Here is a 15,938-nt window from a genome sequence, read left to right as displayed (position 1 = left end):
GAATTTGCATATAAGCAGTCATTGTGATATAACAGGTTTTCATTAAGAAAAGATTTCAACAATATTACTTTCTGCATGAGACAGCAAAACAACATTCTTCCAAATGGTCAAGAAACATCCTTCCAAATATCTGGCTGTTCTGATTTCAGTAGAAAAAATTGGTTTAAATGTGCAGCATTCTTTTAATGTTGGCCCACTCTGGACAAGACAGAAACCCCAAATTCTCCATTGATGAGGAATTATTAGGCACAATGTTACCCTAAGATCGAGAATAATTGGTAACATTTCCTGGTCGCCATCACTGACAGAACACAACTTTGGCATGTCCAAAGAAGCTTCCTTTGGCTAGATGTTAATTGACTGTAAACTACATAGAAGGCTTTGTTCAGGCCATGATGAGGATGCTGGAGATCCCCAGGTGAGAGCAGACAAGTTATACTTGTGTTCATGTATTGCATACATTGCTTCAGATCACATTGGCAAGGTTCAGATATTCTCACTAGGGCACTTTCTGGGATGATACATGTTTAGTTCTTAACAGGCTTTCCTCAAGCTTTCAAACATCACAAATCTTACAGTAATAATGAGGCCATTCAGCCCACATATGTGCCAGTTTCCAGTTTCCATTTTGAATAGATTTTAGTTTGGAATTTTTTAATGATACACTTGGTACAATTCTCATTTTGAAACCAGCTGTAGCATGGGTACATCGCTGTCCTGTACAATGCAGAGAAAGAGGATGAGAAACGTAATCAAGGATGGGATAAACTGTCCAGATCCTCCCTTATTCACAGGCACAGTCAGTCGTGACTTGGAATGTCAGAAGTTGGCTCCTTCTGATGCTACACTTCACTGTAGCCTTGACACAGTTAATGAGGTGCATTTCTGTATCAGAACCTCCAACATTAAACAGAAGTGTCAATGCTAATCATGTTAAATCAATGTTTCTGTCTACTCTACCTTCTAAAGGGAACCACAGCTCTTGAAACACTCAGATTCCTTGGGGAATTTGCTGATTCTAAGGCATATGCAGGCCACAACTCCTGTTAAATTTGGAGCCAGAGGTCATATTCGAAGTTCTGGCATTCAGGAGTGGATATTATCATGACCTGGGGAAACACAAATCCACTTTTAGTGGGTTTGGAAAATTGGAAGTTTTGTCCGAAATGTTGCAAGCACATGTTGTGTATGACATCTATTTAGTGGTTTGAATTTAAGTCTGATTATTTGCCTTCAACTACTCATAGATTGCTCACTGTCATTGTTGATTAATCAGGCACCCGAGAGGATAATGGTTGCAGAAACAGGAATAAGTGCCAGACGACTGGAGGATAGCAAATGTGGTTCCCCTGTTCAAGAAGGGGAGTAGAGACACCCTGGTAATTATAGACCAGTGAGCCTTACCTCAGTTGTTGTTAAAGAGTTGGAAAAGGTTATAAGGGATAGGATTTATAATCATCTAGAAAAGAATAAAATGATTAGGGATAGTCAGCACGGATTTGTGAAGAGAAGGTCGTGCCTCACAAACCTTATTGAGTTATTTGAGAAGGTGACCAAACAGGTAGATGAGAGTAAACCGGTTGATGTGGTGTATATGGATTTCAGCAAGGCGTTCGATAAGGTTCCCCACAGTAGGCTATTGTACAAAATGCGGAGGAATGGGATTGTGGGAGATATAGCAGTTTGGATCAGAAATTGGCTTGCTGAACGAAGACAGAGGGTGGTGGTTGATGGGAATTGTTCATCCCGGAGATCAGTTACTCGTGGTGTACCACAAGGGTCGGTGTTGGGTCCACTGCTGTTTGTCAATTTAATAAATGACCTGGATGAGGGCATAGAGGGATGGGTTAGTAAATTTGCAGACGACACTAAGGTCGGTGGAGTTGTGGATAGTGACGAAGGATGCTGTAGGTTGCAGAGAGACATAGATAAGCTGCAGTGCTGGGCTGCGAGGTGGCAAATGGAGTTTAATGCAGACAAGTGTGAGGTGATGCACATTGGTAGGAGTCACCGGAAGGCAAAGTACTGGGCTAATGGTAAGATTCTTGGTAGTGTAGATGAGCAGAGAGATCTCGGTGTCCATGTACACAGATCCTTGAAAGTTGCCACCCAGGTTGACAGGGCTGTTAAGAAGGCATACAGTGTTTTCACCTTTATTAATAGAGGGATCGAGTTCTGGAACCAAGAGGTTATGCTGCAGCTGTACACAACTCTGGTGCAGCTGCACTTGGAGTATTGCGTACAGTTCTGGTCACCGCATTATAAGAAAGATGTGGAAGTTTTGGAAAGTGTGCCGAGGAGATTTACTAGGATGTTGCCTGGTATGGAGGGAAGGTCTTACGAGGAACGGCTGAGGGACTTGAGGCTGTTTTCGTTAGAGAGAAGAAGGTTGAGAGGTGACTTAATTGAGACATATAAAATAATCAGAGGGTTAGATGGGGTGGATAGGGAGAGCCTTTTTCCTAGGATGGTGACGGTGAGCACGAGGGGGCATAGTTTTAAATGGAGGGGTGAAAGATATAGGACAGATGTCAGAGGTAGTTTCTTTACTCAGAGAGTAGTAAGGGAATGGAATGCTTTGCCTGCAATGGTAGTAGATTCTCCAACTTTAAGTACATTTAAGTCATCATTGGACAAGCATATGGGTGTACATGGAATAGTGTAGGTTAGATGGGCTTCAGATTGGTACGACAGGTTGGCACAACATCGAGGGCCGAAGGGCCTGTACTGTGCTGTAATGTTCTATGTAATCTATGAAACACTACTCACATCAGATACATGATCTGTCAGTGATTACTGGAGAGTTATATAATCTCTAGAAAGCGATCCTTGGTCCAGTTAGATTAGATTAGATCAGATTAGATTAGATTCCCTACAGTGTGGAAGCAGGCCCTTCGGCCCAACAAGTCCACACCGCCTCTTGAAGCATCCCACCCAGACCCATCCCTCTATAACCCACACACCCCTGAACACTATGGGCAATTTAGCTTGGCCAATCCACCTAACCTGCACATCTTTGGACTGCGGGAGGAAACCAGAGCCCCTGGGGGAAACCCACGCAGACACAGGGAGAATGTGCAAACTCCACTCAGACTGTCGCTCGAGGCGGGAATCCAGGTCTCTGGCACTGTGAGGCTGCAGTGCTAACCACTGAGCTACCGTGCCACCCAAAACCTCATGCTATAGCCAAACCTCACATTTACACGGCTAATCAACTGCATCATGTTGGGTGGCATGGTGATTAGCACTGCTACCTCACAGCACCAGGGACCCAGGTTCTATTCCCACCTTTTGTGACTGTGTGGAGTTTGCATATTCTCCCCATTCTCTGTGGGTTTCCTCCCATAGTCTGATGATGTGTAGGCTAGGTGGATTGGCCATGCAAAATTGCCCATAGTGTCCAGCAATGTTCAGGCTAGGTAGATTATCTGTGGGAAATGAATGCCTGTGGGTGGGTTGCTCTTTGGAGAATCGATGTGGGATTGATGGGTTAAATGGCCTCCTTCCATGGTGTAGGGATTCTATGATTCTACATGAACTCCTCCACCAGCCAAACAGAGGATAAAAATTCTCTCAGCAGACATTTAAGGCTTTGCTTTGGTATTTAAGTGAAATGCGAAGACAATTGCAAAAACAATGGTCAGGGTTTTTCTGATCTCCATCAGTCCGGCCTCATCATCTAAACATGTTTAATTACAAACTAAAGGAAGTTAAAATGATCTGATCGGCGCTTGCCCTCAATACAGGAGATGTTGCACTGAAGATTGCCAACTTGCAGCATTATTTGTCCATAGAAAATTGCTGCCATCTTACAACTCTTACCCTCTTCCTGAAACCAGATTATTTAAAGGTTGGGATTCTAGAAGACCTTTTGTTTGATAAAAGATGTTAGGAGTTAAATAGAGCAGTTAGGACTAAGTAGCAAATCAGGCATTACAGTCTGTTTGCAGATATTTTAATGCACAGGGATGATTAAGATTGAAATGTTTGATGAAATGTATATTCTCTGCACCCTCCATAGGTCATCAACTGGGAATTGAAGCATTCCCTGTTTCTGTTGTAGAGTTTTGGCATCTGCTCTGTATTAACTTTCATGATTCCATGAAAAACCAGGTCTTTGGAGGGGGTTGGGAGTGTCAAACTGGGTAACTGAGGGGTGGAGTGGGGGAATTTTTATTTAATGCTTTTCATTTATTCATGAGATGAGAGTGTTGCTGGCTAGGTCAGCATTTATTGCCCATACTTTATTGCCCAGAGGCAGTTAAGAAGAGTCAACCACATTGCTGTGGATCTGGAGTCACATATAGGCCGGACCAGGGAATGATGGCAGTTTCCTTCCCTAAAGGACATGAGTGAACCAAATGGGTTTTTCCAACAATCAACAATGGATTCACAGTACTCATTGGACTCTTAATTCCATACTTTCTTTTAAATGAATTCAAATCCACCATTTGCTATGGCAGGATTCAAACCTCGGCCGCCAGAATATGACTTGGGTCTCTAGATTAACAGTCTGGAGATAATGCCACTAGGCCACTGCCTCCTTTAAATCTGTCAAAGTGGGTCCCTGGGGGATGGTGGAGGATTGGGGTGTCAAACTGGGTCTCTGGGATGGGAGGGGTTGTGTCAAACCGGATGTGGTGGGGATGATGTGTCAAGCCAGTCTAGGCCAACCAATGCTGCACTTTTCATGATCTGATTAGCATCATTTGTCGTGGTTTCTTCAGCCTGTGTTTGCCAGGCCTTTCCTTCCATTGCTGGCTGCCTCTATTTGTGTTTGCGTTCCTTGCCAGCCAGCAGTGCAGAGAGTGTATGATGCAGCTGTCCTTCCCTCTTGATCTTAAGATTTGGAGGTAGTGTTTCAAAACCCGACCCAGACTCCAGTGCTGCAGAACCATCTGGAAAAATGGTAGTGAGTTAAGTTCTGAGACAAGGCTGGTCATTTCCATACAACAATGGGACCATAAGGTGAAGCAGCAGAAGTAGAGTATCAAGACCATTGAGTCCAGGACACCATTCAATGATCTGATAACCCTCAACTCTACTTTCCTGTCTTTTCATCATAAACCTTGATTCCCTTACTGATTAAAAATCTGCCCATCTCAGCTTTGAATATACTTGATGACCCAGCCCTCTGCAGCAAAGAATTACCCAGATTCACCACCACCTGAGATCAAACCTTTTCTGTCATCTCTATTTTAAATGGGCAACTCCTTACTCTGAGATTATGTCCTCTGGTCCTATATTCTCCCACAGGAAAATCAATCTCTCTGTATCTGCCCTTTTAACTCCCTAAGAATCTTATGTTTCAAATAAAGTCTCCTCTCATTCTCATAAACCTGAGTACAAGTATAAGACCTCCCCTCATCAGGAAATCTCCCCAAACCCAGGTTCAGTGAACTTCTTTGGATTGCCTCCATGGTCAGTATATCTTGCCTTAGTTAAGGAACCAAAACTGTTTTGACTAATGACTCGTAAAGTTTTAGAAAGCCATCCCTATTTTTATAATTTATTTCCTTTGAAATAAAGATCAACTCTCTATTTGTCTTCCCTATTACCCACTGATCTTGGATGTTAGTTTTTATGATTCATGGATGAGACTCCCAAATCCCTTGGTGCCGCATGTTTCTATAGTTCTTTTTTCCCCATTTAAATAATATTCAGCTGTTCTGTTCTTCCTGCCAAAGTGCATAGACTCACTTTTCCCCACATTATCCATAGAATCTCTACAATCCCTACTTTGTGGAAATAGGCTATTTGGCCCAACAAGTCCACACTGACCTTCCAAAGAGCATCCTACCCAGCCCATCCCCTTACCCTTTTCCCTATAACCCCATTTTTCCCATGGCTAACCTACTCATTTCTGGATACTATAGCCAATTTAGCATGGTCAGTCCACCTAAACTTGCATGTCTTTGAACAATCTGCCAAGTTCTGCTTACTTGTTTAAACTGTCTATATGCCTCTGTGCACTCTTTGCATCATCCTCACTACTTGTCTTGCCACCTATTATTGTGTTATCTGTGAACTTGGCAATAATACATTCCATTTACTCAACCAAGTCATAAATACAAATTGTAAATAATTATGACACCAGCACTGACCTCTCTGCCATTCCACTAGTTACAAGTTGTTATCCTGAAAATGTCCCTCCCTATCCCAACTTCATCTTCTATTAGTTAGCCAATCCTCTATTCGTGCTAAAAACTATCCCAATAGCGTGGGCTATTGCCTAATGTGTGAATCCTTTCCCAATCCCCTGGTTTACCACTAATCTTTGCCTCACAATATGTTTTCTGTTTCAGTCTGATACTGGCCCTAACCTTCAGCCAATAAACGTGGAGCTGGAAAAGCACAGCAGCTCAGACAGCATCCAAACAGCAAGAAAGTCAACACTTTGGGCCGAAACTCTGGTCTGGGATGCTGTCTGACCTACTGTGCTTTTCCAGCTCCACATTTATTGACTCTAGCTTCCAGCATCTGCAGTCCTTACTGTCCCTGCGATCTCTAACCTTCTTCGTTAACTGTGGTTGGTTTATTCTTTTCCTTGAAATTATCTTCTCACTGGGATATATCTTTGTTGTGAGTCATGATATTTGTTTTAAATAAAAAGTGGTTTGATATAAAAATAAAAGGTGGTTAGTTTCACCTGCTGAAGATGGGTGCCAAAATGGTTAGGGAATGTGGCCAATTCAATCTAATCCAATGTGGGATTAATCATTTTCTTTCCACCATATGTAGCAACAAATTGAAATCTGTAGATAAACCAGATCACCGATTCTCCTTCACTGGATCTAAGTGGATCCAGTGTGATTGAAACATTGATCCTTTGACTATCTGCCTTTCAGTGTACTCACCGTGGATTTTGATCATGTGTTCCAAAATTAAAACTCGTTCAGCTATTATCTTCAAAGCCTCCCGAAGCTGCTCAACTGCTTCTCCCTGTGCAAAACAAACGTAGTGAGGGAAGGAAATCATGAATAGACTGTGGGTTGAATATTCCGACAGCTGTCACCTTTGTCACACCAGCAGTAATGTTAGTTTTGTGTCTAAGCATGCAGTACTTATTGTCGTTGCAGCTTTTTACCAGTGTGCGTCCTGTTCTGTCTGCACTTCAGCTGAGTATATTACCTTTGACTTCCTTGTTAGAATTATTTCCATATGTATTTTGCATTTTTATCTTCTTATATTTTATCTAAATTTGCTGAAACAAATTGTTTATCCACTAGGAGGTGTGAGCCACTCAGAAAAACCTGCAGCAATGCGCCCCGGCATCGAGATTTGTTTTGGCAAACTTCAGTCATAAATCCCATCATACTCCACATTGCATAGAGCCCTACATGATTCTACCCTTAGGATCTGGGATGATATTGTGTTAAAAGGTTCCAATAGGTATGAGACCCTAGGTCACCTGACATATTGATGATATCATGAACATCTCTGTTAATGGTACACTGACTTGGAGACCTCACACAACAACACAATCAGTACATTCTGCTGGTACTGCTGAGGGTAAATTTAACAGAGCTCCAATCCTTTCCCTAGTTGGGGGAGATAGTGGTGTGGTGATAATGTCACTGGGCTAATGCTCCAGAACAAGAGGGACTTGAGGCTGTTTTTGCTAGAGAGAAGAAGGTTGAGAGGTGACTTAATTGAGACATATAAGATAATCAGAGGGTTAGATAGGGTGGATAGGGAGAACCTTTTTCCTAGGATGGTGACGGCGAGCACAAGGGGACATAGCTTTAAATTGAGGGGTGAAAGATATAGGACAGATGTCAGAGGTAGTTTCTTTACTCGGAGAGCTCCACGTTTATTGCCTGCAATGGTAGTAGATTCACCAACTTTAAGTACATTTAGGTCGTCATTGGACAAGCATATGGACGAACATGGAATAGTGTAGGTTAGATGGGCTTCAGATTGGTATGACAGGTCAGCACAACATCGAGGGCCGAAGGGCCTGTACTGTGCTGTAATGTTCTATGTTCTATGTTCTAACATCAGATTAATGTTCTGGAGATCTGGGATTGTATAAAAATCTGGGATTAAAAGATGACAATGTAACCATTCAATCATTGTAAAAACCCATCTGGTTTATTAACATGCTTTAGGGAAGGAAATCTGCCATCCTTACCTGAACTGGCCTTCATGTGACTCCAGACGCACAGCGATGTGGCTAACTCTTAACAGCCCTTTGGGCAATTAAGGGTGGGCAATAAATGCTGCCCAGCCACAAGGTCCATCCTGTGAATGAGTAGCAAATAAGAATCAAAATGATGAAATGCCTCACCTCTGATTCTTTGTCACAGCATTCTCCTTTCTGTCCTGGTTCGCCCTAATAAACAATGAGAGGCATTAATCAGTCAATGCTTTGACCAGCTAATGACTATTGAATCACATGAGCAAGGACAGCCAGAGAGAACAGGACCAGTTCAGACACGGAAAGGAGCTTTTATAGGAAACCTACTGCTACCTTCTCCTGATTCACTGACTTTTCTGTAAAATTGGCTGTACATGGAATAAATCCCACCTTTTGCAATTCATTTTTAAAAATTCATTGATAGGATGTGGGCATTACCTATTTATTGCCTGTCTCTCATTGCCCTAGAGCAGGTTATGGTGAGTTACCTTCTTGAATCACTACAGTCCATGTGATATAGGATCACCCACAATGCCATTAAGGAGGGAATTCCAGGATTTTGACCCAGTGACAGTGAGGAACAGTGATATGTTTCCAAGTCAGGATGGTGAGTGGCTTGGAGGAGAACTTGCAGGTTGTACTGTTCACAAGTATCTGCTACCCTTTAGATGGACGTGGTCATGGGTCTTGAAGGTGCTGTCTGAGGATCTTTGGTGAATTTCTGCAGTGCATCTTGTACATAGTAGACACTGCTGCTACTGAGCATCGGTGGTGGAGGGAGTGAATGCTTGTGGATGTGATGCCAATCAAGCGGCTGCTTTGTCCTAGTTGGTGTCAAGCTTCTTGAGTGTTGTTGGAGATGCAGCCATCCAGGCAAGTAGGGAATATTCCATCACACTCCTCATTTGTGCCTTGTAGATGGTGGGCAGGCTTTTGGGGAGTCAGGAGGTGAGTTACTTGCCACAGTATTCCTAGCCTCTGACCTGCTCTTGTAGCCACTGTGTAATGGTGATTACCACTTGGTAATGTCAAGGGGCAGTTGTTAGATTCTCTCTTGCTGGAGGCTATTAGTGTGATGCAAATGTTGCTTTCCAGTTTTTTAGACCAAGCCTGGATGTTGTCCAGAGCTTGTTGCATTTTAACATGGTCTGCTTCTCTATCTGAGCAGTCATCAATAGTGCTGGACATTGAGCAGTCATCAACGAACATTCCCACTTCTGACTTTATGATAGAGGGAAGGTCATTGATGAAGCCCCTGAAAATGGTTGTGCCTGGGACACTAACCTGAGGAACTCCTGTAGAGATGTCCTGGAGCTGAGATGACTGACCTCCAACAATCTTCCTATATGCCAGACATGACTCCAACCAGCAGAGACTTTGTCCCAGAATTCCAAACTTCCCTCTGCACTGCCTTCCATGCCTCTCTTCACAGAAACCTCTCTTTCTGTTTACCAGAAAATCTAAAACAAACCTTTTGATTTTGCTTTCTTTGCATAATATCCTTTCAGCTAGGCTATCTGATTGAAATGTTTTTCCCCTATGAGATGGAGAGGGCTGAGAAACTCTGAGACTGTTGCTAGGCAAGATTCTTATTTCAGATGGTACCCTACCAATATCAGAGGTGATGTTCACTAAACCGATTCCTGGGATGAGAGGGTATACTGTGATAAGAAGATAAATAAATTGGGCCAATATTTTCTGGGATTTAAAAGAATCAGGTGATCTCATTGAAACATATAACATTCAAGAAAGCACACAACGTCCGTACTTCCTAAGGAGGCTAAGGACATTCAGCATATCCACAAGGATTCTTTCCAATTTTTGTAAATGCACTATAGAAAGCATTCCATCTGGCTACATCACATTGTGGTTTAGCAACTTCCAAAACTGCGAGAAACTACAGGGAGCCGTGAACACATCCCAGTCCATCACACAAACCAGCCTTCCATCCATTGACTCCATCTGTACTTCTTGCTGCCTCGGGAATGTAGCCAACATACTCAAAGATCCCTCCCAGTCCGGTTATACTCTCTTCCGCCTCTTCATCGGGCAGAAGGTATGAATGTTTGCATACAAATTCAAGAACAGCTTCTTCCCTGTTGTAATTAGATTTCTGAATACACCTCATAAATTTTAATTATCTTGCCCACTGTGCACCCATAACGTTGTATTCCTCACTCTATTCTATTAGTCTAATGCATTTTGTGCGGGTATGTTCTGCCTGTACGGCACACAAAACAAAACTTTTCACTGTACCTAGGTACATGTGGCAATAATAAATCAAATAAAATCATACAGGACTCTCATGAGTCTTGACAGCGTAGACGCTGAGAGGACACATTCCCATTGGCTAGGGAATCCAAAACGGTGTCAGTAGGAATGAATATTCTCAGGATAAAGGGCCATTCATTTGGATTGAGGGGAGGAGAAATTTCTTCAGAGTGTTGTGAAGCTTTGGAATTCTCTATCTCAGGGAGATGTGAATACTCCAGCACTGAATATATTCAAAGTTGGGATCAACAGATTTGTAATCTCTCAGAGAATTGAGAGATATAAGGAAATGGAGATGACGCCCACAATCATATTAAATTGTGGAACAGCTTTGATGGGCTGAATGGCTCAGTCTTTTGCTATTTATTAAGTTTGTATATCTATTTATACCACAGAAATGGGACTACACAGCTGGCTGATCAATTGATATAAGGTTGGTGGATATCGCTAGCTTGTGAAAGACTGCTATGGAGGGGGATGTAGTGGGAGTGCCCAGGAATTGATTTTGGGTGCGGGAGCTAGGTGAGGAGAGCAAGCCTTTCTAAAGGAGTGTTGGGAGAGAGGTGTCCAACAAGGGGCTGGCAATGCCAGGGAATTAATCAGCCATGGATAGTACAGAAAGTTGAGCAGCAAGTGGCTGTGCCTCTTCTGTGGCAGTGAATGGGAGAAGCCATCTCTCACTCTGCAATTGGCTTCCAAGTCTGGGATTGTCTCACCTCAAAGAAGCTACTAGGATCCTGCCTTCACTGAAATTCCCAAAAGGATTTCTGAATGATACACCATCATATAAAAGATGAGAATTAATTACATCAAGGTTAAAGTTTTAGGAAGTTTCACTGTCCTATTGACTATTGACAGGTGGGAGGTACTGGCACTAGAACCACACAGTGAAAACATGAGAATTCATTACGTCCTACAGCTTTACAGTGTACCAGATAGATTTTGGTGAATTAAACTGATTTGCAGAGGGCTTGAAACAATGAGCATGTACAAAAGGCATTTGTAAAAGCAAGGCCTACCGAACATTCTGCATGTTAATATTAACAGTAAGATTTTTCTGCAGGACCAGTTAGCATCTGACATACATACCCACCTGTCCCACACTCACACACGCTCATAGTCTCTTTGTGGACCCAGAAATGGGAATTAGTTAGATGTATTGTTTAATAAAACTCACATTTCAGTCTCTTCCATGGTTCAAGCTGATGAGATCAGTTTTCCCTTGTTTAGATTTCAGGCTAAGATAACAAGGTGTAGAGCTGGATGAACACAACAGGTCAAGCAGCATCATAGGAGCAGGAAAGCTGTTGTTTCGGGCCAAGACCCTTCATCATTGTTTGCTATGATCTGCCTTTACTGCTCACAAAACAAAATTTTTCACTGTACTTAAGTACATGTGACAACAATAAATCAGATCAAACTAAACCAAATCATGAGCTTACAGTGGCGATGATAGTAAAATGGAGGGTATGCAGGTTAGTTTTGATCTTTGAGTAGGATAATGGCTCTGCACAACACTGAGGCCTGAAGGGCCTGTACTGTTCTATGTTCTATGGTGCAGTGCCAATGCTGGGCTGATGCTGTGGTACCTGATCGTTGACTGTGAGAGTGCAGTCGAAAGTCATTAATGATGAATTGGTAGTTGGTAGCCTGGTGCTTTACCTCTCCCCATTCATGTTACAGGCTCTGACATGGTTTACCATGGTATCTTTCTCCAATGTTTCTTCTCCATCATTCAGCCGATGGGAACTGCATCTATTTGTTTTCACTCACAGATTGTAGCCCAAGTACCTCCTTTAATGGCCCCTTTTCACAGTCAGGAGCTGATACTTGCAGAGTTCCCCAAGGACATATCCTCAGCTCAATCCTCTTCTTCATCTCTGGATGCTGGTTTTTGCTGACCACAACTGGGGAATAGCGTACCAGACCTTGTTTGTATTGGTTAGTGATTATAACTTGAAATGAACTTACTGGTAAACCTCTGTAGCCACTCTCACCACGCAAGCCTGGTTCACCCTGTAGATAGAACAGCATAATAGATTAGTGAAGCAAACCACCCTTGGAGGCCTACAGGAGAATTCAGCAACTCACACCTTTCCAAAGGCCTCTCAACGTTGTAAAGTAAGCTGGATTTGTTCAATAACTACCTAGACATAGAGATACACAGCATGGAAATAGACACTTTGGTCCAACACATCCATGCCAGATATCCTAGATAAATCTAGTCCCATTTTGCTAGCACTTAGAACATATACCTCTAAACCCTTCCCAGTCATATACCCATCTAGATGCCTTTTAAATGCTGTAATTGTACCAGCCTCCACCATTTCCTTTGGCAGCTCGTTCCATATATGCGCAACCTTCTGCATGAAAATGTTACACCTTATGTCCCTTTTAAATCTTCCCCCTCTCACCTTAAACCTATGCCCCTCTAGTTTTGAAACCCCCATGTTGGGGAAAAGACCTTGTCTATTTACCCTGTCCATGCCCGTTATGCTCTACAAGGTCACCCCTCAGTGTCCTATGCTCGAAGGAAAATAGTCGCCATCTATTCAGCCTCTCCCTATAGTTCAAACCCTCCAACCCTGCCAACATAACACCTAATGTGAAATTATTCTGAGAAACTACTATGTGGTAGAATATGAAGAAGAGAATAAAGTTTCACGCTTGACAGAGGAGAAGGAACCAGAGGATGGAGAACAGGAACAAATTGGCCATTGTAGCTTAGCACCATTATTTATTTGCAGTTTGGTGAGATTAAATATTGCAGCTAATTATTGCAGCTAATTATTGCAGTTTAATGCTCTCTGCAATTGATCACTGTAGTTCCATTGAATGAAAATTCTGCCATTTACTAGGGTAGGATTTGAATCCAGGTCACCAGAACGATTCCCAGAATCTGTATTATTAGTCAAGCAACAAGACAACTAGGCCGTCACATATGTGTATTGTTGACTTCTCTATCTGTTACCTAATGTTTTAGTATGGGTTTATGTCATCCATCATACTGGGGGCTTTATCCTCCAAGTTTCATCATTAGCAATTATCTCCATTCTTTTATCTCTGCCTTTATCACCCTTTATATTGTCATATTCTCTCTGGTAAATACTGAGGCAAAATAATTTGAAGATGTAAAATCCTGTTGTGTGATTCTATCAATGGGCCATGGAAAGTGCATTATAAATGTCAATAGATTCTCGGGAAATTTTAACAAACTATTCAAATTTCTCCCCTTCATTGTCACTAGCTGAGTGTACCACCTGGCCATATTCTTATCCTGGCTCATGTACCGTTCTTTCTGAGTTTGTGGAATACTACACTGTTTATTTTTACATTCCTTGATAGTTTAATTTCATTGTTTCACTTTGCATTCCTAATTGTTGATTTGACATTTCACATCGTGTCATCTTTTCTCTTGTTGCCTGTGTTTACGAGTGTCTAAATCTCTATTTAAGTTCAATTTTACTCTTATTTCTTTACTAATTCATGGTATTTCACCATTGATTAGCTTGGCCTTGATTGGTTATATTTGGCTACAAAACTTTAACCAAATTAAGTATCTGCACTACTCTTCTTTTTTTTATTCTTTTTTAGTTTATCTTTCCAAGTTTAATTCTCTTCCCTCCACAATTATCTTTGGCTATTTGCTTTATCTTGTATTACTTCAACCTTTCTCAATCATTGAACCTTAATGTGTTGAGGTTGCTATTGCATGGTGGCTCCCCTATGTATCCTTCCTAGAATGGCTTTGCCTCATTTCACATCCTTAGACCCACATATGCAAGTCTATACACATTGTAAGGAATCCCAACTGAAAACGAAAAATGCTGGAGTCCACAGCAGGTCAGGCAGCATTTATGGAGAGAAATCAAGCTAATGTTTCAAGTTCTGATGAAGAGTCATTGAGACTTGAAATATTGCCTTGCTTTCTCTCCATGGATGCTGCCTGACCCGCTGTGAGCTCCTGTATGTTTTGATTTCAGTTCAGATTACAGCATTTGCGGTAATTTGCTTCTGTAATGAATCCCCTTGGCTTTGTTAAATCTACACCAGCCAGATATTGAACAAAGGAACTAACTCGTGGACTGAAAGATGAGAAAAACTAGGAGACTTAATGGAGAAAGATGAGAAACAGAAACAACAGAAGCACATTCCCAAATTGGCTGTGAATGAATCCACGTATAGAAATCCAACCGTCATGAAGAGTTAGAAAGGCAAGTATTACCTCCTTACCAATCCAAGTTTACAACGTTGAAAAGACTCATTTTGTTAAAGAATTTCACAATGCCTGACCACAAGTTGCTGCATTATCTGACGAATAACACAGCCTGCCATTACACACCCCCTATTGTTAGTCACTAACAATCCCCATTAACAACTATTCACCCTCCCAGCTTGTTGGTTAGCAAATCCTTCATCTGTCCAACTGTCTTTCTCGCTCTTAGGCCTCTATCCTATTGTTTACTCCCTACCCCACCCACATCCCTATTTTCTGCAGAAAAACTGACGTTTTCCCAGCCACCATCAGTTCTGGGGAAGGGTCACCAGACCCGAAACGTTAACTCTGTTTTTTCCTTCACAGATGCTGCCAGATCTGCTGAGCTTTTCCAGCAACTCTGTTTTTGTTCCAGATTTAGAGCATTGGCAGTTCTTTTGGTTTTTAAACGAACAGGATTAACAGTCCAGCAATAATAACAATAGGCCATCAGCTCTCCAAACCACCATCTCCTCCTAGTTATTGTTATTTAAAGAATTAAATGTGGTTATTTATGCTTACGTGTTTTTACTAAAACTAGCAAATACTTGAAAAGTGCTTCATTGGTTGTTAATCACTTGTGACATCCAGTGGTTGTGAGGGACACTATTATTAATGAAAATCTTCCTTTTCTTTATCAGTAGAAAGCATTCATCATTGGGAAAACATTTACCATCTGTACTGGATCCCAACAATCTGTTGCAAAGAGATGACTCTTTCCCTCCTGCATTTGATCATATGCTGCAGTGGGGTGGATACACCAAGTGAACTGACCCCTACCCAAAGATAGGGCTTTCTATTTACTGCAGCAAATCAGAAGCATGCACTTACTCTGTCACCTGCATCTCCTTTCGGACCAGGCAGGCCTTGGCTGCCCTGGAATTGAACAATAAAACACAAACTATTATATTATTTACAGCGAATGATCAGTAAGTACGCTTAAAATGGAAGCTCTCAAGGTGGAACAGCTGATGTCAAGTGGCAGCTTATTTCAGACTGCCCAGTCCCTAGCTTGTCACTGCTGATTTGTGCATTGGTCAATACGTCTGCAAAAGGACAACCCTCAGACACCCCATGGACGTTGTGCTGGAAGCTGATTGAGGACTTTGTGGTTGTGTCCAAGAGTAAGGCCTGAACGCTGAACCTCCTGAGTCAGAGGTGGGAGTGCTCTCAACTGAGCCATAGCTAGGAACATCACTTCTATACAATGATAAGTGGAAGAATACAGCAATCGCTCAGAATGAGTTGAACGCCCTTTGCAATCCCCTGCAG

At 42.1% G+C, this 15,938-nt stretch overlaps 1 protein-coding gene across 2 annotated transcripts in view; it reads right to left on the bottom strand.

The window, feature by feature from the left end:
- Positions 1 to 2,978: 2,978 nt before the first annotated feature.
- Positions 2,979 to 15,938, bottom strand: part of LOC125464400 (collagen alpha-1(XXVI) chain) — a 457,976-nt gene continuing 445,016 nt past the window's right edge. For both annotated transcript variants that reach the window (XM_059655273.1, XM_059655274.1), the window contains exons 11-15: positions 15,498 to 15,542; positions 12,383 to 12,427; positions 8,291 to 8,335; positions 6,858 to 6,942; positions 2,979 to 4,898 (exon numbers count right to left, since the gene is read on the bottom strand). In XM_059655273.1, the coding sequence (XP_059511256.1) occupies positions 4,768 to 4,898; positions 6,858 to 6,942; positions 8,291 to 8,335; positions 12,383 to 12,427; positions 15,498 to 15,542 (351 nt within the window). In that variant the 3' untranslated portion in view covers positions 2,979 to 4,767. The remainder of the gene's footprint in view (positions 4,899 to 6,857; positions 6,943 to 8,290; positions 8,336 to 12,382; positions 12,428 to 15,497; positions 15,543 to 15,938) is intronic.

The sequence above is a fragment of the Stegostoma tigrinum genome, chromosome 27, assembly GCF_030684315.1.
Source record: "Stegostoma tigrinum isolate sSteTig4 chromosome 27, sSteTig4.hap1, whole genome shotgun sequence".
Lineage (NCBI taxonomy): Eukaryota > Metazoa > Chordata > Chondrichthyes > Orectolobiformes > Stegostomatidae > Stegostoma > Stegostoma tigrinum.
The sequence above is the reverse complement of the archived record's forward strand: the minus strand, read 5'-3'. Positions and strand labels throughout refer to the sequence as shown.